Raw genomic sequence first — 20,913 nt, 5'->3', positions numbered from 1 at the left:
GTGGAGCACCTCCACCACTGCTTGGCCCCAGGAGCAAGGGTGTGAGCAAGCTGCTCACGGCTCAGTTTAGGGGTGTGAAGCCACCAGGCTGAGGTTGTTCAGTGGTGGCTTAGTCTCAGGGATAAAGGGCAACTGTGGCTACTCAATCTCAGGGCAAGATATGCTCTGGCTGTAGTTCCAATTCAACGCTGGCGTAGTGCGGTAGCCACATGACCACAGGAAATGGGCTCACTGTGGGCTCCTCTGCAGGGAGCTCAGCTCTGCGGCCTCAGTCAGCCCCCTTGCCTGGGCTTAATGCCTGTGAGGACAGGGGACGCCAGTGGTGAGGGCTGTAGGTGTCCAAGGTGCTAGTGAGGCTCCTGGGATCCCCTGCTTACCTCCTTGCCTCATTCCCCGCTGATCCTGGTTGGGGACTGGGGTGCAGGCCCAGTGTTTCCTTCTGTTCTTCATGCGGCCATCCTGAGTTTCTCCGCTCACCAGGTTTCTGTTACTCCTCTAAAGCACGCTGGTGCTCTTCCTCAGTTATTTTCATTAAAAGTTAATTGTTGGCCAGGCGCGGTGGCTCACACCTGTAATCCCAGCACTTTGGGAGGCCAAGGCGGGCAGATCACGAGGTCAAGAGATCGAGACCATCCTGGCCAACCTGGTGAAACTCTGTCTCTACTAAAAATACCAAAAAAAAAAAAAAAAAAAAAAAAAAAAAAAAAAAAAAAAGCATGGTGGCAGGTGCCTGTAATCCCAGCTACTTGGGAGGCTGAGGCAGAATTGCTTGAACCCGGGAGGCAGAGGTTGCAGTGAGTTGAGATCATGCCATTGCACTCCAGCCTGGGCAAAAAGAGCGAAACTCTGTCTCAAAAAACAAAACAAAAACAAAAACAAATATTGTTTATTCATTGTTCTCTCTGTCTTAGTGAGGGGGAGAAGGACAAGAGAACTAGGGGGGCCGCGCATGGGTGGCCCGCACCTGTAATTCCAGCACTTTGGGAGACCAGGGCAGGAGGATCGCTGGAGGCCAGGAGTTCAAGACCAGCCTGGATAACATTTTGCTCTACAAAAAATTTAAAATAAAAATGGGCCTGGCATGGTGGCTCATGCCTGTAATCCCAGCACTTTGGGAGGCCGAGGTGGGAGGATCACGAGGTCAGGAGTTTGAGACCAGCCTGGCCAACATAGTGAAACCCCATATCTACTAAAAATACAAAAATTAGCTGGGCATGGTGGTGCACGCCTATAGTCCTAGCTACTCGGGAGGCTGAGGCAGGAGAATCACTTGAACCCGGGGGGCAGAGGCTGCAGCGAGCCGAGATCGCCCCACTGCACACCAGCCCGGGCGACAGTGTGAGACTTAGTCTCAAAAAAATAAAATAAAATAAAATAAAAAATAAAAATAAAAACGTAGCTGGGTGTGGTGGCCCGCACCTGTGGTCCCAGCTACTTGCGAGGATGAAGTAAGAGGATTACATTGAGCCTGGGATGCTGAGGCTGCAGAGAGCCAAGATCTCACCACTGTACTCCAGCCTGGCCAATAGAGGGAGACCCTGTCTCAAAAATAAAATAAAATAAAATAAAATAAATAAAATAAAATAAAATAAAATAAAATAAAGAAAAAAAGAGAAAGGAAGGAAATTGTGACACATGCTGCGATATGGATGAGCCACGAAGACACTGTGCTCAGTGAAATAAGCCAGTCACAAAAAACGAACACCGTGTGATTTCACACATATGAAGTACTTAGAGGAGCCAAAAGCGTAGAGACAGAAAGCAAAACAGAAGTTGCCAGAGACTGACAGGGCGGGAGCAGAGCCTCACTTTAGTTTTGGCACCTGGCTCTGGTTGTGACGCCTGCACCGTCTCCCTGGAGGGGCTGGTCAGAGCTGGGCTCCCACTGACTGATGTGCCAAGGTGAGGCCCCCACTGTACCTCTGCTCCCACCCTTCTGCACCACCCGCCCAGCTCCCACCCCTCTGCACCAGCCACCCAGCTCCCACCCCTCTGCACCACCCACCCAGTTCCCACCCCTCTGCTCCCACCCCCTGCAGCACCCGTCCAGCACTCCTCTGACTTTCAGGGGCAGCAAGGGCCAGGCACAGGGAGTGGACAGCAGAGTCCCTCTCAGGAGGAGCCTCCTTCAGGGAGGTGGAGGTGGAAGAGGCCAAGCCCTTGGCCAGCACAGCTCTCAGAGGCAGGAGCTTGGAGGTGGCACAAAGCGGGCTGTGTTCTTGCGCTAGCCCAGCCTAAGGGCACCTTTCCATGTTTTGTTTTGTTTTGTTTTTTGTTTTTTGTTTTCACACAGACTCTCGCCCTGTCACCCAGGCTGGAGTGCAATGGTGCGATCTCGGCTCACCGCAACCTCTGCCTCCCAGGTTCAAATGATTCTCCTGCCTCAGCCTCCAGAGTAGCTGAGATTACAGGTGCCCACCACCATGCCCAGCTATTTTTTGTACTTTTAGTAGAGACAGGATTTCACCATGTTGGCCAGGTTGGTCTGGAACTCCTGAACTTGTGATCCACCCGCCTTGGCCTCCCAAAATGCTGGGATTACAGGCGTGAGCCACGGCACCCGACCTGCCTTTCCATGTTTTGCTGGCAGTTCAGGGGCCTTCTTTCTAACTCGAGGCTGACAGGGTTTGGCGCCCAGAAGGAGAGTCATCTGGGCCAGGACTCCAGAAGCACCAGCTGAGGTTGAGGGGACTTGGTGGAAGGGATAGTTAGCAGCCTGGCCAGAGGGGTGCCAGGACTCACCCAAATGCACACTGGAGGGGATGTTCAGATGGCACGAGAACGGGGATCACACATGCTCGTTCACACACGTGCACTTGAAGATGCACGCACACACACGCACCCAGACACACACACCCGCCTAGCCTCTCCTGCACGCGGGGGGCACGCACACATGAGGACACTCCTCCTCGCCTGCATGCCTGACCTGGGGAAGAAGCCCATCTGGTGGGAGGCACCCCCCTCCCACCCTCCATCTGCCATGGCCCAAGTGCTGGCCCCGAGCCCGTGCCCAGGAAGACTCAACACAGGCCCTTTGTCCCTTGGGATCAGGGCTCCCAAGAGGGGGATTTACTGAGCATTTATTTCCTGCCCCGGACACGCCCCAGTCCTCATTCTGCCAGGAGAGGGGAACAATGAGGCCTTCTCCTGCCCGCAGAGGTGGCCCCGGGCTGGGTGGCCCCGGGCCGGCTGGCCCTTGTGTGTCTGGAGTCAGGTTAGGGCCACAAGTCCCCGGCCTCCCTGCCCTTCAGGTGTGGGGCTTGGGAAGACCCCTCTGTGGCTCTGCAGCCTGAGGCACAGCAGACAAGAGGGTCTCCATGTGCAGCCCATGCAGCAGCCAGGGCCTCCCTGCAGCCCCTGGGCCAGGCTGGGCCTCTGCGGGAAGCCCCCAGCCTCACTGGAGGCAAGAACCTGAGTCCCTGGCTCAGATCTCCGGGTAGGACTGGCCTGACTGAGACCCTGGGCAAAGCCAGGAGCTGACACCTCCTAGGGGCCTCAGTGGATCCCTGGGACTCAGGAACCGGAGGGAACGTCCTGCTGGCTGGGAAAGGGGCAGGATCAGAAGCCCAGGGACCTTTGCCCCAACCCCAGCAGGCCAAGGCCAGGCTGTGCATGTGACTTGTCCTTGAGCAGCTGCTGCTGGGGAAGGAGGCCCTGAGGGAAGGCACCGCAGCCTTGTGCTCCTGAAACCCGAAGCTCCCACACGCCCGCCGCGCCCTCACTGAGTTCCCATTGGTACCATGCTCTGTGCTAAGCGTTTTATCTGTACTTTCCCCGAAGAAACTTAATACTTTTATTGGAAAACCAGAACGCCTAACCGCACATTTTGCCTAATCTTTCATGTAATTAACCTTTCATTAGTGCAAGTATTGAAAGTAGAATACACTATTCCCAAGTTTCAAGTTGAGGGAGGCGGGATTCCCGGGTTCTGGTTGTACATTCCCATTTTCACTGATCCGTTCAGTGGTCAATGGATTCTCGGGTTGCTTTCGTGTCAGCTACTGTGAATAATCCTGCTATGAACATGAGTATACAAATATCTCTTCAAGGCTGGGCGCAGTGGCTCACACCTTCACCCTGGCACTTTGGGAGGCCGCAGAGGGCAGATCACCTGAGGTCAGAAGTTCAAGACCAGCCTGGCCAACATGGCGAAACCCCATCTCTACTAAAAATACAAAAATTAGCTAAGCATGGTGGCAGGTGCCTCTAATCCCAGCTACTCTGGAGGCTGAGACAGGAGAATCACTTGAACCCAGGAGGCGGAGGTTTCAGTGAGCCAAGATCGCACCACTGTACTCCAGCCTGAGCGACAGAGCAAGACTCCGTCTCAAAAACAAACAAAACTAAACCACCCCAAAAACCAAAAACAAATATCTCTTGAAGACCTTCCTTTCAGTTCTTTTGGGTGTATACTCAGAAGTGGAATTGCAGCTGGGCACGGTGGCTCATGCCTGTAATCCCAGCACTTTGAGAGGCTGAGGCGGGCGGATTACCTGAGGTCAGGAGTTGGAGACCAGCCTGGTTAACATGGCGAAACCCCGTCTCTACCAAAAATACAAAAATGAGCCAAGTGTGCTGGCGCGCGCCTGTAACCCCAGCTACTTGGGAGGCTGAGGCAGGAGAATCGCTTGAACCCGGGAGGTGGAGGTTGCAGTGAGCTGGGATCACGCCAATGCACTCCAGCCTGGGCGACAAGAGCGAAACTCCATCTCAAAAAAAAAAAAAAAAAAAATTTGTTCCAGAGAAGTGAGGAGAGCCCAGCGGGAGCCCGCAGTGGGGACAGCCTGGGCAGAGACTTGGGGAGATCCCCATTCTGGGTGGAAGGGACCCAGGACCACTGTTTTCCCAAGAAAGTCCCATGAAGGAGCAGCCATGCCTCTAGGCCCCACCCGGCCTTCAGGGAGTCCCCAGGCTTTAAGGGGACTCCTGGCTCAAGGCCAGGCCCTTGGTGCTGGAGGAGGTTGTAGGTGGAGGACAGGGGGCACCAAGAGGGCAGCCAGGACCCCTAGGCTGCAGACAAGAAAGGGACTGTGGGGTCCACCGGGTCTGGGCCACATCAAAGAGTGTGGTCGAAGACCCGCCCCTAGGAGCTGAAAGCCAGGGCACTGCCAGGCCTGAGAGGCCCCAAACAGCCCTTGGGCCCAGGAGGGCGAAGCTGGGAGTAGAGGGCAGCGCTCCCACCCCGCCCCGCCCCCAGGGGGCGCCCCGGGCCCGGCGCGAGAGTGGGCAGAGGGGGCGCCAGGCCGCGGGAGAGGAGGCCATGGGCGCGCGCGGGGCGCTGCTGCTGGCGCTGCTGCTGTCGCTAGAGGGACTCAGGAAGCCGGGTGAGCTCGGGGCGCTGCTGGCGGGACGGGGGTGGGGGGGCGGTGGGGAGGACGGGAGGTGGAGGCCGCGGGGAGCTCACTTCTTGTCTCCTGCAGAGTCGCAGGAGGCGGAGCTGTTGTCAGGTAGGGCGCCCAGGACACGCGATTCCTGCCAGGGCCGTTGGGCCGAGGTGGACGGGGGGCGGTGGGGGCGTAGCGGGGGGGCCTCTACTGCTCTCTCGCCCACGCCCCCGGGATCGAGAACTCTGTTGGTGTGGAAAGTAACTAATGGGCGCTCGAGGGGGATGGGCGGGCCCTGCAGAGCACGTGGGAGGGTCTCCAGTGTCGCCTACTTCCTGCTGCACACACGCGAGGGGACCCTGGGTGGGCAAAAACGTGGTTTCTCGGACTGGGTTGAAGGGGAGAAAGGGAGAGGTCGGGCTTGGGGAGCTGCCTCCTGCGACTCAGCAGTTCCTCTGACCATCCGAGGACCATGTGGCCAACGGGTCGTCACGTCGCGCATCGTGGGTGGAGAGGACGCCGAACTCGGGCGTTGGCCATGGCAGGGGAGCCTGCGCCTGTGGGATTCCCACGTGTGCGGAGCGAGTCTGCTCAGCCACCGCTGGGCGCTCACGGCGGCGCACTGCTTTGAAACGTGAGTGGGGCTGCGAACGGAGGGGTGCAGGGACGGGCAGGAGCAGGGCTGGGGGGAGTGCCACCGAACTTCACCTATGGTCTGATGCCAGACTTGGGCGTGAATGTTGTGCGTGGATGTGGCCTGGTGTTTGTTCTCCTGAGCCCCAGGCTGTGCTGCAGCCGGTTACACCCACTCCAGTTCCCTTTGGGTCTCCTGGAGGGAACCCTGTTCAGGTTCTTCCAGAATGTTCTTCCAGAACATTTCCACGCACTTTTGGGTATTCTCTCCCTTTTTCTTTCAACCCAAAGTTCACCACCGTCCATCCCACCCTCATCCCCGCTCCTGGTGGACGGTGCAGTACAGTGTGGGGCACCGAGCCAAGGCCAGCACACCCGGCCGCTGTGTGGGCTCCATCCTGCCAAGCCCGCATTGGCCTGGTGCATCTGCCCATTCCTCCTTGGGCTGCATGGGGGTGCCCCTGGAGGCCTTGGCTCAGTGCAAGGGTCCTTGGGACACCTCTGGGAGGTGACAAGACCCCACCCTCCTGCTGCAGGAGCAGGTCCTAGGACTTTGGTTGTGGTCTGTCTGGGCTCCTTCATTTCCGCAGGGGACCCTGGGTGTTAGCAAGTAGCAGCAACGCCACAGTCCCCCCTCCTGGACTGGACCCCTGTTGTGCTCAGGTAGCCAGCCCTCCGTCCAGGGCCCCTGACTGCTCTCTTCTCTTCTACCAGCTATGGTGACCTTAGTAATCCCTCCGGGTGGATGGTCCAGTTTGGCCAGCTGACTTCCATGCCATCCTTCTGGAGCCTGCAGGCCTACTACACCCGTTACTTCGTGTCGAATATCTATCTGAGCCCTCACTACCTGGGGAATTCACCCTACGACATTGCCTTGGTGAAGCTGTCTGCACCTGTCACCTACACTAAACACATCCAGCCCATCTGTCTCCAGGCCTCCACATTTGAGTTTGAGAACCGGACAGACTGCTGGGTGACCGGCTGGGGGTACATCAAAGAGGATGAGGGTGAGGCTGGGGACAGGCGGGTCAGGGAGGAACTGTCTTTGTTCACCTGTTCCCCTGCATAGGCACAATAGCCCCCTGCTTGGTCTGGGGGTGCAGGCTATGCCCCTCTTGCTCGCAGTCTCTCCTCACCTGCCAGGCAGGGACCAAACACCCAGTTCTCTCCCTTCCAGGGGCTGTGGGGGCCAGAAGGAGAGTGTGAGAGGGAGGCCAGCTTGGCGCAGGCCTGCGGGTGGTGCGGTGGTGGAGGGTTCTGGAGGGCTTGGCAACATAAACCTCAGACTTGGATTTATTCCTACATCTTTCCACCTCCCCCGGTGCTCACCAATGCCCCAGGCATCAAGCTCGGGGGCTGCCTCTCCAAGCCTCCTGCACTCACCCTACCTCTGGCTGATTCTCCTGCAGCACTGAGCCCATTCCTTTCCCCAGAAACTTCCAAGCCATGCTCAACTGCAGTTCCCACGGAAACCCCTCTGGGGGTCCTCTGGTGGGCCTGCCCTGGCACCTGCATGTCCCCCAACACACATGCCCTGAAAGAAGTGGGCCCAGCATCCGGAGGAACCCCGGGGCCGGCAGCCCTAGACTGGGCGTGTTCCCTGTATCAGGAATCCCTTCCCTCTGCTCCCCCATCTGGCCCATCCCTGCATCATCCCACAACAGTAGTAACAATAACAAACGTGGTTCCTTGAGCACACGCTGTGTGCCTGGCACTGTTCTAGGCATGGGGGCCCAGCAGTGAGCCAGGTGCGGCCTCTCCTCCTGCTGGAGCTCACCTAGGCATGAAGCTGGTAACGTTTTTATACCTATCTTACACATGAGAAAACTGAGAGGGTTATGGAAATTGCCAAGAACTAGTAAATGGAGAAGTCAGGGCCCCTTGCCTTAGAGAGGGTAAGGGATGTCCCCAAGTCACACCCTGGCAGTTGGAAGCGGGAGTGGAGAACTCAGCACTGGAGCCACCTCCCTCTAGAGGAGGGATCCTTTCCCTTCCCTGAGAAGGACCCCTGCTGCAAAGACGAGTGGATATGAGCCAGGGGCACGGCCAGGCTGCCTCTGCCACCCTCTCTCCCCAGCCCAGGGTGGACAGGTCACACCAACCCCAGGCTGCGCCTCAAATCACAGTGCAGGGGAGGCAGGGGGCAGGCACTTCTGGAGCCCCCTGCCTGGTGTGCACCTTTGCTGTGCCCTGCGTTGGCTGGGAGGCCTTGGGCAAAGCTGTTCATCTTACAGTGCCTCAGTTTCCTCCCCTGTGAAATAGGGTAATGATGGTTCCACATCACAGGCTAGTTCCCAGGTTGTTAGTCCCGAGGGCTTAGGAGAGGCCCGGCTGACGGGAAGCGCTGCCTGCAGCTTGGGTCTCATTGTCTTTTGTCATCCTCTGCAGGACAAGGTGCTGGCTGGCACTCTGAGGCAGGAATTGGACAGGTGTGGGTTCCTGTCAGGCTCTGAGACTTCCCCAGTGCCTTGCCGGGGGTCAGCGGGGCAATATCCCCCTGACTCTCCTTATCTGGGAGTGGGTCCTGATGACTGCTGCCTCCCAGGGGTGCTGGGGGGGCCCTAAGAGTGCTGCAACAAGCTTGTGCCCAGGCCTGGAAAGCGCCCAGCTGCTACTGAGGCCAGGGCTGCAGCCAGGCTGCCCCTCCCTCAGGTCTGGCTTTGGATGCTCATCTTAACATCATCTCAGCTGCCTTCACCCTTCCCTCAGCTCCTTTTGGCTAAGGAATCTCTCCATGCGCGCAGGCAGGGCCATTGTTCCCATTCTACAGATAGGGAAAGTGAGGCTGGGGGAGCTCTGACAGCCTGTCCCTCCCCGGGGCCTTCTGTGATGCTGCTGAGGGCCTCTGTTGTGCTGGGGTCTGGGTTGGAGCTGGGGGTAATGGAGATGAATCTGCCAGGCACAGTGGGTGCCCCAGGGCCCCCACCCTCGCAGCCTATGCCATCCTTCCCTAGAGGGGCCTCAGGTTGCTGTGTCTCTCCTTCCCCCTATCGTCCCCACAGCACTGCCATCTCCCTACACCCTCCAGGAAGTTCAGGTCGCCATCATAAACAACTCTATGTGCAACCACCTCTTCCTCAAGTACAGTTTCCACAAGGACATCTTTGGAGACATGGTTTGTGCTGGCAATGCCCAAGGCGGGAAGGATGCCTGCTTCGTGAGTGTCCCTGCCACCACTCCCAGCCCAGGAAAGCATCCTGTGTCCCTGTACCTTATTTGACCCTCATGCCAACCCCGGGAGGTGGAGACTGTTGCCCCACTCTGCAGATGCAGAAACGGAGGCTTGGCTGCTGCCAGAGGGAGGAGGAGGATGTGCACCCCGTCTACCCAGCCCCATAGCCCTTCCCACTCTCAGCCTCTCCCCTGCCCCACTCACTCCGCCCCAGGCTGACCTCAGCCCCGCTGCTCCCCAGGGTGACTCAGGTGGACCCTTGGCCTGTAACAAGAATGGACTGTGGTATCAGATTGGAGTCGTGAGCTGGGGAGTGGGCTGTGGTCGGCCCAATAGGCCCGGTGTCTACACCAATATCAGCCACCACTTTGAGTGGATCCAGAAGATGATGGCCCAGAGTGGCATGTCCCAGCCAGACCCCTCCTGGCCGCTACTCTTTCTCCCTCTTCTCTGGGCTCTCCCACTCCTGGGGCCGGCCTGAGCCTACCCGAGCCCATGCAGGCTGGGGCCACTGCCAAGTCAGGCCCTGGTTCTCTTCTGTCTTGTTTGGTAATAAACACATTCCGGTTGATGCCTTGCAGAGCATTCTTCAAATGCAGTGGCTTCATGGACAGCTCATTCTCTCTTGTGCAGACAGCCTGTCTGTGCCCCTGGCTCACACCCACATCTGTTCTGCACCATAGAATCATCTGGTTATTTCGATCAGAAAGAGAATTGTGTGTTGCCCAGGCTGGTCTTGAACGCCTAGGGTGGTCTCGATCCTCCCGCCTCACCCTCCTGAGTAGCTGAAATTATAGACGCACATCATTCTCGGCAATGGAACAAGAGTAGTTCCAGGGTGCCGGGAGCTGGGAAGCCTGGAGTGGGGGTGTGTGCATTGGAAGAAACAATCCTGACTTCCCTCACCCCACAAGGATCCAGCACAGAAACGCCAGACATCCTGATCTTACTATGGTTCCCCAAGGCTGACCTAGGACCAGGACATGGGTGCAGGTAGTTTATCTGGGAGATGATTGCAGGAAATGGGGAAACCGAGGCAGGGAAGGAAGGAACGCCAATGAGCTTACACAAACATGGAGGGTACCATTCTAGGCAACTGGGGTGCAATCCTGTGGGGGCCTCAGCATTGGCCCACTGAGGACAAGGACACCAGGGTGGGCATTTCTCTCTTGACCACTCCCCCCCACCATGCTGAGAGTAGTTGTGGGGCATGGGATGCCTCAGAGCTGGCGCAGCCCCGAGGTGAGGCTCTGAGCATCCAGAGAGTAGGCAATAATGGTTCCCCTTGTGGGACTCCAGCTGGTTCCATGTTTGAAAATCATGGTCGTCCCTTAGCAATGTTTTTTTTAATTTTTATTTTTGCAGTTTATTGCATGAAGGAATTACACTAGTCCAAGTTAAAAGCAGACCCCAAATGGTTACATTAGACAAACTGTGAAGTTTTTAAACTTATAACAGGGGAAAGAAGGGAAATTCTACTCATTACAGGGAAATCCTCACTTAAGTTTCAGTGAGCCACAAATAGTTAAAACCCTTGAACCATCAGCTGATCGTCCTTAGCCAGTCTCACCTCTACAAGGAACTGGCATATGTTCTTGCGCTGGTCACCCTGTAGCTGAATGACTTCTCCATATTCTGGATGCTCAATTACTGTCCCATTGCAGGCAAATTTCCTCTTAAATGCCTTCACTAGTTGCTTTTTATTGTAATCCTTAGTGATCCCTTAGACAGTACTAAGGGTTTTCCTGTTATTTCTCTGTTAAATTCTTGCATGGATCTATTCCTCAGTGCCTGCAGGGAGCAGGTCATCACTCTTACTTAAATCAGCAAAGGGGTGGAAAGAGTGGAGATTCTGGATAGTGGACATACGAGATGATTCCTTTTTCTCAGTGGAAATGGGCAAAACTCGGGCCAAGGCGCCAGCAGCCACAGATTTCCAGCCAGAAAAAAAACACCCCAGAGATCCTGTAACATTACGAAGGCTTTGGAATGTCATATTTAAATTGTTTATAGATCAGTTTTATCATCTACCTGTAGACTATATTGGACCCTAAATTCTAAGTTCCTCCAATCCAGTTTTCTCCTATGGAATTATGAAAACTGGAAGCTGCTCTTTCATAAATGCCCTGCGAGCTAAAACGAAACAACTTAACATAAATATCAAGGGACAAGTATTGTGCCTGATGTGTAGACTGCACAGAGAGTTCACCAACGATCCAAGGCCATAACCAGAGACATTTTAACTGCAAAATTGCCGGCTTCATACTGCAGCTTTTCCCAAGACCATCAAAACGAGATTCCATGTCATGGTGGTCCACTTACCTCTCTTAACGCGCACCTTTCTCCCTTGACAGGATAATGTGTAATTAAAATTTTACAGCCAGTAACTGCTTTGGGTAACTTAACAGAACTGGACCTAAAAACATGCTTCACTCCACCTAGTGGGTAACTTTGGCGATATCGCTAACACAACTTGTTCAAATTGTACTAGTGGTCCCTTTTATAGAGTTGGCCCTGTTTTCTGCTTTATTTCAACCCAGCCATGAAATGCTACTCAATGGCTACAATAGCTTTCAGCCAGTTTGCCTGTCATCCTTTTTTTTTTTTTTTGAGACAGAGTCTCACTCTGTCACCCAGGCTGGAGTGCAATGGTGCGATCTCAGCTCACTGCAACCTCCGCCTCCCTGGTTCGAGCAATTATCCTGCCTCAGCCTCCTGAGTATCTGGGAGTGCCACCATGCCCAGCTACTTTTGTAATTTTTAGTAGAGACAGGGTTTCACAATGTTGGCCAGACTGGTCTCAAACTCCTGACCTCTCAATCCACCTGCCTCGGCCTCCCAAAGTGCTGGGATTACAGGCGTGAACCACCATGCCCGGCCTAGTTTTTTGTTTGTTTGTTTTTTTGCTTTTTTTTTTTTTTTAAGAGATAGGGTCTCACTTTGGCACCCAGACTGGAGCCAGTGCAGTGACGTGATCCTAGCTCACTGCAACTTTGAAGTCCTGGGCTCTTTCCACCTCAGTCTTCTGAGTAGCTGGGTCTACAGGTCCACACTACCACCACCAGCTAAGTTGTTTAAAATTATTTTTTGTAGACACAAGTTCTCACTTTGTGGTCCAGGCTGGTCTCAAGTGGGCAGTTAGCCCCAGACCTCCTGCCAGATGCCCCAGCCCAGCCAAGTGGTCCAGAATACATAAATATTTTTTAAACCTGTGAATATACACTTCGAGATATGTGATTTCGTTGTATGCAAATTGTACTTCAAACTGGGAAAAGCCCAACCCCCCAACAGTCTAGTTAATGATACACATGTGGAAGTCCCTGAGGGTAAGTGAACTGAGGTCTGCACCTGATGTCTGAGGAAAGAAGATGAACCAATGAGTGGACGGAGGGTCTGGGACATGGACAAATGCAGTGACACCCACACAGAAGAATGCTGAGGACTGGAGAGGCAGGGATTACGTGGGTGTCACTGTCACCTTTTCCTCTCCAATATGTCTGAATTTGGGTGGTAAATGTAGGGGAAATGTCTGTTGACTTTGTCCTTGGAGGACAGCTCCCCAGGGCCCATCCTCAGCTTCTGCCATCTTGGTCCATCTGGACCGTCCATCCTCGAGTCTGGAAAATTCCAGGCCCTCCACATGGCTCGCTGTGGGGGCTGCAGTCAGGAACTGGCCTCCCAGACCAGCGACGCCCCCACAGAGCTACTCCCTCTGCAGCCTCCCAGGGAGGACTCAACCACTCTTGGGAAGGAGATGAGCAACTGACTCAAACCAGTTTGAGGCTGTTCCAGTGCCTGACACCATTGAGGGCTTCATCCGGGCCGGTCCTCATGTATTAGTCCATTCTCACGCTGCTAATAAAGACATATCTGAGATTGGGTATTTTAGAAAGGAAAGAGGTTTAATTGACTCACAGTTCAGCGTGGCTGGGGAGGCCTCAGGAAACTTACTATCATGGCAGAAGGGAAGCAAACGCGTCCTTCTTCACGTGGTGGCAGCAAGGAGAAGTGCTGAGCAAAAGGGGGAAAATCTCCGTATAAAACCATCAGATCTCGTGAGAATTCACTCTCTATCACGAGAACAGCAGCATGGGGGTAACACTGCCCACGACTCAATTACCTCCCACCAGGTCCCTCCCACAACATGTGGGAATGATGGGAACTACAATTTAAGATGAGATTTGGGCGGGGACACAGCCAAACCGTATCGCCTCAATAAGACGGACTCGTTTTGCCCCAGCAGACGGCTGGCAGCTGCACACATTGTCTCGCTCCTCAGGTGCTGGGGTGTGCTAGGGGCTTGTTTACTGATAGAGAAACCGAGGCTGGGAGTGGCTGCGGGAGGTGCAGTCAGGAACAGGGTCGGAGTGTGGCGCCAGGCCAGGCCGCTCAGGCCCCTTATCACGGAATCTACCGGGGCAGGTGCAAAGGCTGAGCCCAACATCTTTCCTCCATTCACAGGACAGGGCCCAAGCAAGTCAGCTGGAGAGCAGCCGCGGAGGTGGACAGGGTCGCCCCCCGTGGGGCACTTCCTGGCCCCCAGGAGAGGAGGTCAGGAGAGTGGGGTGAGCCCCAGGTTCTAAGCAGGTGCCCGCCTCAGGAGAGATTCAGGGGGATGCTAACCAGGTGCTGTGGGCTGTCTTTGTCCCCCCAAAGTTCATATGTGGAAGCTTGTAAGCATATCTATCAAGAGGTGGGAACTTTGAAGGTAATTAGGTTTAGATGAGGTCATGAGCACAGGACCTCCAGTGATGGGTTAGGGCCCTTAAAAGAAAAGGAGACCAGGGTTCTCCTCTTCGCCCCTCCCCAAATAAGAGGACACAGTGAGAAGATGGGGGTCTGCTCGCCAGGAAGGAGCCCTCACCAGCAGCCACATCGCTCAGCACCTTGATCCTGGGCTTCCAGCCTCCAGAGCTGTGAGAAACAAACCTCTATCGTCTACCAGCCGCCCACGGCGCGGGATTTGTGTTACAGCAGCCTGAGCTGACCCAGATGCCGAGGAGCAACACACGGACCAGGGCAGGCTGGAGAAACCAGAGCCCGGGAATCCCGCCTCCCTCAACTTGAAACTTGGGAATAGTGTATTCTCTTTTCAACACTTGCACTAGTGGAAGGTTAATTACATGAAAGATTAGGCAAAATGTGTGGTTATATGTCCTGGTTTTCCAATAAAAGTATTGAGTTTCTCTGGGGAAAGTGCAGATAAAATGCTTAGCGGAGGCTGGGTGCTGTGGCTTACGCCTGTAATCCCAGCACTTTGGGAGGCCGAGGCAGGCAGGCAGATCACAAGGTCAGGAGTTTGAGACCAGCCTGGCCAATAAGATGAAACCCCATCTCTACTAAAAATACAAAAATTAGCCGGGCGTGGTGGTGGGTGCCTGTAATCCCAGCTACTCGGGAGGCAGAGGCAGGGGAATCGCTTGAACCCGGGAGGTGGAGGTTGCAGTGATCTGAGATAGAGCCACTTGCACTCCAGCCTAGGCAACAGAGACAGACTTCGTCTCTAAAAAAAAAAAATGCTTAGCACAGGCGTGGCACCAACGGGAACTCAGTGAGTGTGCCGCGGGCGTGCGGGAGCTGTGGTTTCAGGAGCACAAGGCTGCGGTGACTTCCCTCAGGGCCTCTTTCCCCAGCAGCAGCCGCTCAAGGGCAAGTCCACATGCACAGCCCAGCGTAGGCCTGGTGGGGTTGGGGCAGAGGCCCCTGGGCTTCTGATCCTGCCCCTCCCCCAGCCAGCAGGACCTTCCCTCTGGTTCCTGAGTCCCAGGGAGCTGCCAAGGCCCTGGGAGGAAACAGCTCCTGACTTTGCTCAGAGCCTCAGTCAGGACAGTCCTACCCGGAGATCCAAGCCAGGGACTCGTGTTCCTGCCTCCGGTGAGGCTGGGGGCTTCCCGCAGAGGCTCAGCCTGGCCCCCAGGCCACAGGGAGGCCCCGCCAACTGAGTGGGTGCAGATGGAGACCCTCTTGTCTGCTGTGCCTCAGGCTGCAGAGCCACAGAGGGGTCTTCCCAAGCCCCACACTTGGAGGGCAGAGAGGCCAGGGACTTGTGGCCCTAACCCGACTCCTGACACACAAGGGCCACCTCTGCGGGCAGGAGAAGGCCTCATTGTTCCCCTCTCCTGGCAGAATGAGGACTGGGGCGTGTCCGGGGCAGGAAATAAATGCTCAGTAAATCCCTCTCTTGGGAGCCCTGATCCCAAGGGACAAAGGGCCTGTGTTGAGTCTCCCTGGGCACGGGCTCGGGGCCAGCACTTGGGCCATGGCAGATGGAGGGTGGGGGGGAAGCCTCCCACCAGACGGGCTTCTTCCCCAGGTCAGGCATGCAGGCGAGGAGGAGTGTCCTCGTGTGTGCGTGCCCCCTGCATGCAGGAGAGGCTGGGCAGGCGTGTGTGTCTGGGTGCATGTGTGTGCATGCATCTTCAAGTGCACGTGTGTGAACAAGCACATGTGATCCCAGTGTTCGCGCTGTCTGAACATCCCCTTCAGTGTGCACTCTCTTCCTCCAAGTCCCCCCAACCCCAGCTGGTGCTTCTGGAGTCCTGGCTCAGATGACTTTCCTTCTGGGCATCAAACCCTGCCAGCCTGGAGTTAGAAAGAAGGCCCCTGAACTGCCAGCAAAACATGGAAAGGCTCCCTCAGGCTGGGCTGGAGCAAGAACACAGCCCCTTTGTGCCACCTCTGAGCTCCTGCCTCCGACAGCTGTGCTGGCCAAGGGCTTGGCCTTTTCCACCTCCACCTCCCTGAAGGAGGCTCCTCCTGAGAGGGGCTCCGCTGACCTTCCCCCGGCCTGGGCTCTGCTTCCCCCGAAATCAGAGGAGTGCTTGAGGGGGTGCAGAGAGGTGCAACTGGGGCCTCACCTTGAAACACTAGTCAGTGGGAACCCAGCCCTGACCAGCCCCTCCAGGGAGATGGTGCAGGCGCCAGAACAAGGGCCAGGTGCCAAGGCTAATGTGCTGCTCTGCTCCTGCCCCGTCAGGGCTGGGGTGTCATGGGGAGCCCCCTTCCTGACTCTGCCATCCAGCACCATGGACAGGGCTTTGGTGGTTCTTCGGGAATAGGTATCAACCAGGGGTGGGCGGACGTTTTGTGTGAAGGGCCAGATGGTACAATTTTAGGTTCGGGGGCTGCAGGTCTCTGTCACAGCCGTGTGAGCTTTTGTGCAAGCAGGAAGGCAGCCACAGGCCCCATGCCAATGAGCGCACGGCGGCTGTGGGCCAGTGATGCTTAACTTATGAACTGGGGCATGGGAATTTCAAAGAATTTTCATGGACCACAAGACATCGTTCTTTTGAATGTCTGCTAAGAATGTTAACATGTAGGAGGCATTCTTTGCTCGTGGGCTGGGCAGAAACAGGTGGTGGTTGGCTGGGCCATAGTTCGCCACCCCTGGTGCAGGCACCTGGTTCAAGTCATGAAAGTCCTGTGCCTCCCACAGCCCCTGTCCACCCTCATCCCGATGAGACCAGCGTCCCCGTTCCTGGTGAGCCAGCACTTCCAGAGCCAGTCTGTGCATGCACAAAGCCCTTCCCCGCACCCCTCTTCCTGGGAAGCATGTGGGGTCCACACACACTGGTCTTCCAGCCTGTTTCCCTGGGGGATGGGTGTGCAGTGGGAGTGTCCCCCACCCTCTCCATCCAAGTTTTCCATAGCCAGGGATCCACCACCCGGGCTCTCGGCATCTCCAGGTGGATGCGCCCATGATTTCTCAGCTTTTGCTCTTTCCAAAAATTAGCGTTGTACACTGTCCCCCAAGGCATAAAGTCTAAGGCTCAGGACAACCGGCCCCGGGGAGGCCCTCACAGCACCCTCAGGGGAAGGTTCTGTTGTTATCCACAGAACAGAGGCCCAGAGAGGTGAAGCAAGTGCCCGCAGATCCCAGCCCCGCTACGTCAGGAAGCTGGGCTGGACCCGCATCTGGCTCCAGGGTCCTGTGTTGGTAATCACAGCCCTGTGGCTGTTCCCAGTGGTCACGGGCCCTGCGGAGCTTCAGCCCCTGGAACACACACAAGAGGTGTCCTGAGGACACGCGTGGAACTGCGCTTGAGCTGCAATCTGTCCCCTAGTGCCTGCCTCGCTTGGGCATCCGACGGCCTTTATCTCTTCTCCCCTGATCCTTATCCGACACCCCAGCTCTTCTGCAGACTCCTTCCCAATGCCCTGGGTCCTTCAGGGTCCTTGGGATGAGCATCTCCAAACACGAGCTTTTCTCAGCTGGCGTCTGAGGGTGATGGCGTTCTGCCCACAGGCATCCGCCTGCACAGGCCTCCCTGACAAGAGGGGCTGAGGGGGAAAGGAGTGAGACAGAAAACCAGCAGGACCGTGGGGACCAAGCCCTGGAGAAGTGCCAGTTCCCGCCCAGATGAGGGCCAACACCTCGGAAGGACCGGCCTGGGGGGTCGCCCTCCCCAGGCCCTCTGCCTCCCATCGTAGCATGGACTGCACCTTCGGTGTCCTTCCCTCCCATGGCCTCTGAGTCCCTGAACACTGGCTCATACCTGCTCCACCCAGATACAGCACAGAGGAGAGACCCAGGCAGCTCTAAGGGCAGTGCCTTGAGGGCCAGTGCCTGGTGCGCCTGTTGCACAGGGCACAGTACTCAAAGGGTTGGGTAGTCCATTCAGGCTCTCTCAGGGCCCGCACTGAGCTCAGCCTGGGTCCCAGGAAGCCTGCCAGGCACCAGGTGCTGCCTGAGTCTGAAGGAGGCCCTGACTCCAGGTCGCCCACGGCAGGAGTGGGCCCCACGGAGCTTCTGTGGACCCTTGACCCACCACCCTCGGGTGGAAGCCATCAGGCTGAGCTGGATGAGCCAACCTCTCCCTACCTCTGCCATCCAAGTCGGTGCCAGTGCTGACTGGAGAGAGCCCAGAGGTGACTGTGAAATGTCTGTCACTGTCCCCAGCTCTGTTTATGTAGGCTGCAGAGCCAAGACAGCAAATAACACACGTCCGGGAGCCTCCCCACGGCCGGCCCTGGGCCTTCCCCCAGGAAGAGCCCCACAGCCAGCTCCTTCCTGTCCCCCGGTGGCCCCTCGCTCCTTCCTTCTGGATGGGGGCCCAGAGGGCCCAGGAGAGTATAAAGGCGATGTGGAGGGTGCCCGGCACGACCAGACGCCCAGTCACAGGCCAGGTAAGGTGACTGGCTCCATGGGTGGGGCCTGGCAAGGTCACACTGGCCCTTGCTTTGGAGTCAGGAGGCCTCTCTTCTTCCCGCAGAGTCCTGGGATGCGCCGGCCAGAGGCCATGCTGCTGCTGCTCACGCTTGCCCTCCTGGGGGGCCCCACCTGGGCAGGGAGTAAGTCAGTGGAGTCTGCCCTCAACCTCCCCTGCCTCCCTCCAGGAGAGCCAGGGACTCACTCGGCCCTTGTCCCAGACTAACTCTGGTCACAGAACCATCCTGTCTGCCTGGAGGGGCGGGGTCCCCTGTTCTGGCAGAGGTCACCCCCATATCACCGCGTGGGGATTTTCTTCCCTTTGGTTCTCTCTTTTCTGCAGAGATGTATGGCCCTGGAGGAGGCAAGTATTTCACCACTACTGAAGACTATGACCACGAAATCACAGGGCTGCGGGTGTCTGTGGGTCTTCTTCTGGTGAAAAGGTGAGTAGGGCCATGGTCTTGGGCCCAACGCCATGTCCCCTCCCATCCCACAGTTTCAGGAACTCGGGGCAGGGGGTAGGTACCTGTAGCCACTTTTCCCACACATGCCTGGCTACCACCGATGCTTCCTGGCTCCCGCCGATGCTTCCTGGCTTGAGCAGAGACGGTCAGACCGTCCTCCCTACCTTCTCCCTTCAACCCAAGCTCAACTCAACCAAAAATGGCCTCTCTGTCCCCATGCCTGATAGGAAAGTCAGGGGAAAGTCTGTCCGATTACTGTCAGAGAAGACAGGAGGTAAGGGTCAGAGTGGACCACTGACTGAATATGAGTCAGCAGAAGTGTTAGAGGCAGAAATCCAGGGCCATTTCCTTAATATCGAGGTGTCTCTGCTGGAGGTCTGGGATGGATTTTTGCCCTGCACTTAGAAGTTCTGGGGTCTTGGGAGAGAGGAGAGAAGCCCAACAGCAGAGGAGACAGAGTGTGGGCGGGGCGAGCCAGAGGGGTGCGTCCTGGGAGAGCACCAGGGTGAGGGAGGGATGAAGATGAGCCCCGTCGGGGAAGCGCTGGCGAGTGTGGGAAGTCACCTGCCCCTCAGCCTGTGAGCTGCTCTGCTCGGAGTGACTAGGGCTCGGGAGGTCCAGGCTCGGCCAGAGGCAGCTCATATGTGGGCCACAGTGACGGCAGCTGGTGCCTTCTGGGTCACAGGGACCTGGCACTGCATGGAGCTCTCCTCGCCAGGATCTCAGTGACTCCTCCCAAAAGTCACACCCATTTTGCAGATGGGGAAACTGAGTCCGGAGAGGCTGGGTAACGAGTTCAAGATCAGAGGGCCCAAAAGTGGTAGAACCAGGATTGGTGACCAGTGAGTCTGTGTCAGGGACCCAAAGTCTGATGGCGCTGGACTCTCTGCATCCCGGGAAGGACGATGGGGGCTCTGAGGACTCGGGATGTGCTGGGCCATCCCAGATCTGGGCGTCCAAAGCTTTGCCTCTCTCCCAGTGTCCAGGTGAAACTTGGAGACTCCTGGGATGTGAAACTGGGCGCCTTAGGTGGGAATACCCAGGAAGTCACCCTGCAGCCAGGCGAATACATCACAAAAGTCTTTGTCGCCTTCCAAGCTTTCCTCCGGGGTATGGTCGTGTACACCAGCAAGGACCGCTATTTCTATTTTGGGAAGCTTGATGGCCAGATCTTCTCTGCCTACCCCAGCCAAGAGGGGCAGGTGCTGGTGGGCATCTATGGCCAGCATGGACTCCTTGGCATCAAGAGTATTGGCTTTGAATGGAATTATCCACTAGAGGAGCCGACCACTGAGCCACCAGTTACTCTCACACACCCATCAAAGTCACCTGCGGGTCACTAGGGTGGGGTACGGGGCCATCCGAGCTGAGGCCATCTGGGTGGTGGTGGCTGATAGTACTGGAGTAACTGAGTCGGGACGCTGAATCTGAATCCACCAATAAATAAAGCTTCTGCAGAATCAGTGCATCCAGGATTGGTCCTTGGATCTGGGGTACAACCAAAGCCTTCCCTGCTCCTTGGAGACAAAGGCCACAGTGCTGGAGCCCAGTGAATTGAGATGAGGGGTAGGGCAAAGGTGACTCTGCCGAGGACAGAAAGAGAGCAGCACCACCCCCTCAGGGGTGCTGTGGATCTCTGTGCCAGTCCCACAATCTTTGAGGAGTCAGGCTTCAAGGCCACCACTCCCCACTGTCCCTCACCCCAGGCCCATCCAGCGGGCCTCTGCTGGCCACTCAGTCCCGGGATTCTCTGAGTGCTCAAGGGGCCTCAGGGAAGCCACTCACTCATCCATTCACTCAGCAAACATTTGCCAAGACCTTGTCCTCACCAGGCTCCCCTGGCACTGGGGGTATAAAGAGGCCAGGTTTCAGCTGAGTGCGTATACACTGTGGTGGGGGCTGGTGCAGAGGCAGATAGTGGCAGTTCACTTTGCCATCTGCATGGATGTGGGCACATGCAGGTCATTGCGTGTAAGCACCTGCCCAGAGGTGAGGTGAGGGGGATGTGCTTCAGGGAAGTCTTCCTACAGGAGGCAATGTCTGAGCTAAGTCTTAAAGGATGAAGGACAATTGGCCAAGTGGAGACAAGGGGCGGAGGGCATTATAGGTTGAGGGCTCAACATGAGCAAAGGCAGGAGATGCAGATGGCTGGGGTAATTTGTCACAGTA

At 56.5% G+C, this 20,913-nt stretch overlaps 2 protein-coding genes and 1 pseudogene across 3 annotated transcripts; 2 read left to right on the top strand and 1 right to left on the bottom strand.

The window, feature by feature from the left end:
* Positions 1-5,220: 5,220 nt before the first annotated feature.
* On the top strand, positions 5,221-9,723 carry PRSS21 (serine protease 21). 2 transcript variants are annotated; one of them, XM_024233708.2, is made up of 6 exons: positions 5,221-5,324; positions 5,421-5,447; positions 5,793-5,958; positions 6,672-6,964; positions 8,960-9,072; positions 9,371-9,723. In XM_024233708.2, the coding sequence occupies exons 1-6, from the start codon at positions 5,261-5,263 to the stop codon at positions 9,608-9,610; spliced, it is 903 nt and encodes a 300-aa protein (XP_024089476.1). In that variant the 5' UTR covers positions 5,221-5,260; the 3' UTR covers positions 9,611-9,723. The 2 variants fall into 2 exon arrangements, with proteins under 2 accessions (XP_024089476.1, XP_024089475.1); XM_024233707.2 differs by having other exon boundaries at positions 8,960-9,114.
* Positions 9,724-10,654: 931 nt separating this feature from the next.
* LOC129050900 (eukaryotic translation initiation factor 1-like) lies at positions 10,655-10,996 on the bottom strand (annotated as a pseudogene).
* A 7,178-nt stretch (positions 10,997-18,174) lies between these two features.
* Positions 18,175-20,204, top strand: ZG16B (zymogen granule protein 16B). Its single transcript, XM_002826026.4, has 4 exons — positions 18,175-18,255; positions 18,342-18,420; positions 18,621-18,723; positions 19,724-20,204. The coding sequence occupies exons 1-4, from the start codon at positions 18,175-18,177 to the stop codon at positions 20,085-20,087; spliced, it is 627 nt and encodes a 208-aa protein (XP_002826072.2). The 3' UTR covers positions 20,088-20,204.
* Positions 20,205-20,913: the final 709 nt, after the last annotated feature.

The sequence above is a fragment of the Pongo abelii genome, chromosome 18, assembly GCF_028885655.2.
Source record: "Pongo abelii isolate AG06213 chromosome 18, NHGRI_mPonAbe1-v2.0_pri, whole genome shotgun sequence".
Taxonomy (NCBI): Eukaryota; Metazoa; Chordata; class Mammalia; order Primates; family Hominidae; genus Pongo; species Pongo abelii.
Note: the sequence above shows the minus strand (reverse complement) of the source record. Positions and strands in the feature narration are given on the sequence as shown.

Coding starts and splice junctions, on each gene's coding strand:
- ZG16B (XM_002826026.4), top strand. CDS start 18,175: ATGGGGGCCCAGAGGGCCCAGGAGAGTATAAAGGCGATGTGGAGGGTG. Junction 18,256..18,341: donor GACGCCCAGTCACAGGCCAG/GTAAGGTGACTG, acceptor TTCTTCCCGCAG/AGTCCTGGGATGCGCCGGCC. Junction 18,724..19,723: donor GGTCTTCTTCTGGTGAAAAG/GTGAGTAGGGCC, acceptor CCTCTCTCCCAG/TGTCCAGGTGAAACTTGGAG.
- PRSS21 (XM_024233707.2), top strand. CDS start 5,261: ATGGGCGCGCGCGGGGCGCTGCTGCTGGCGCTGCTGCTGTCGCTAGAG. Junction 5,448..5,792: donor GGAGGCGGAGCTGTTGTCAG/GTAGGGCGCCCA, acceptor TGACCATCCGAG/GACCATGTGGCCAACGGGTC. Junction 6,965..8,959: donor GTACATCAAAGAGGATGAGG/GTGAGGCTGGGG, acceptor TCGTCCCCACAG/CACTGCCATCTCCCTACACC.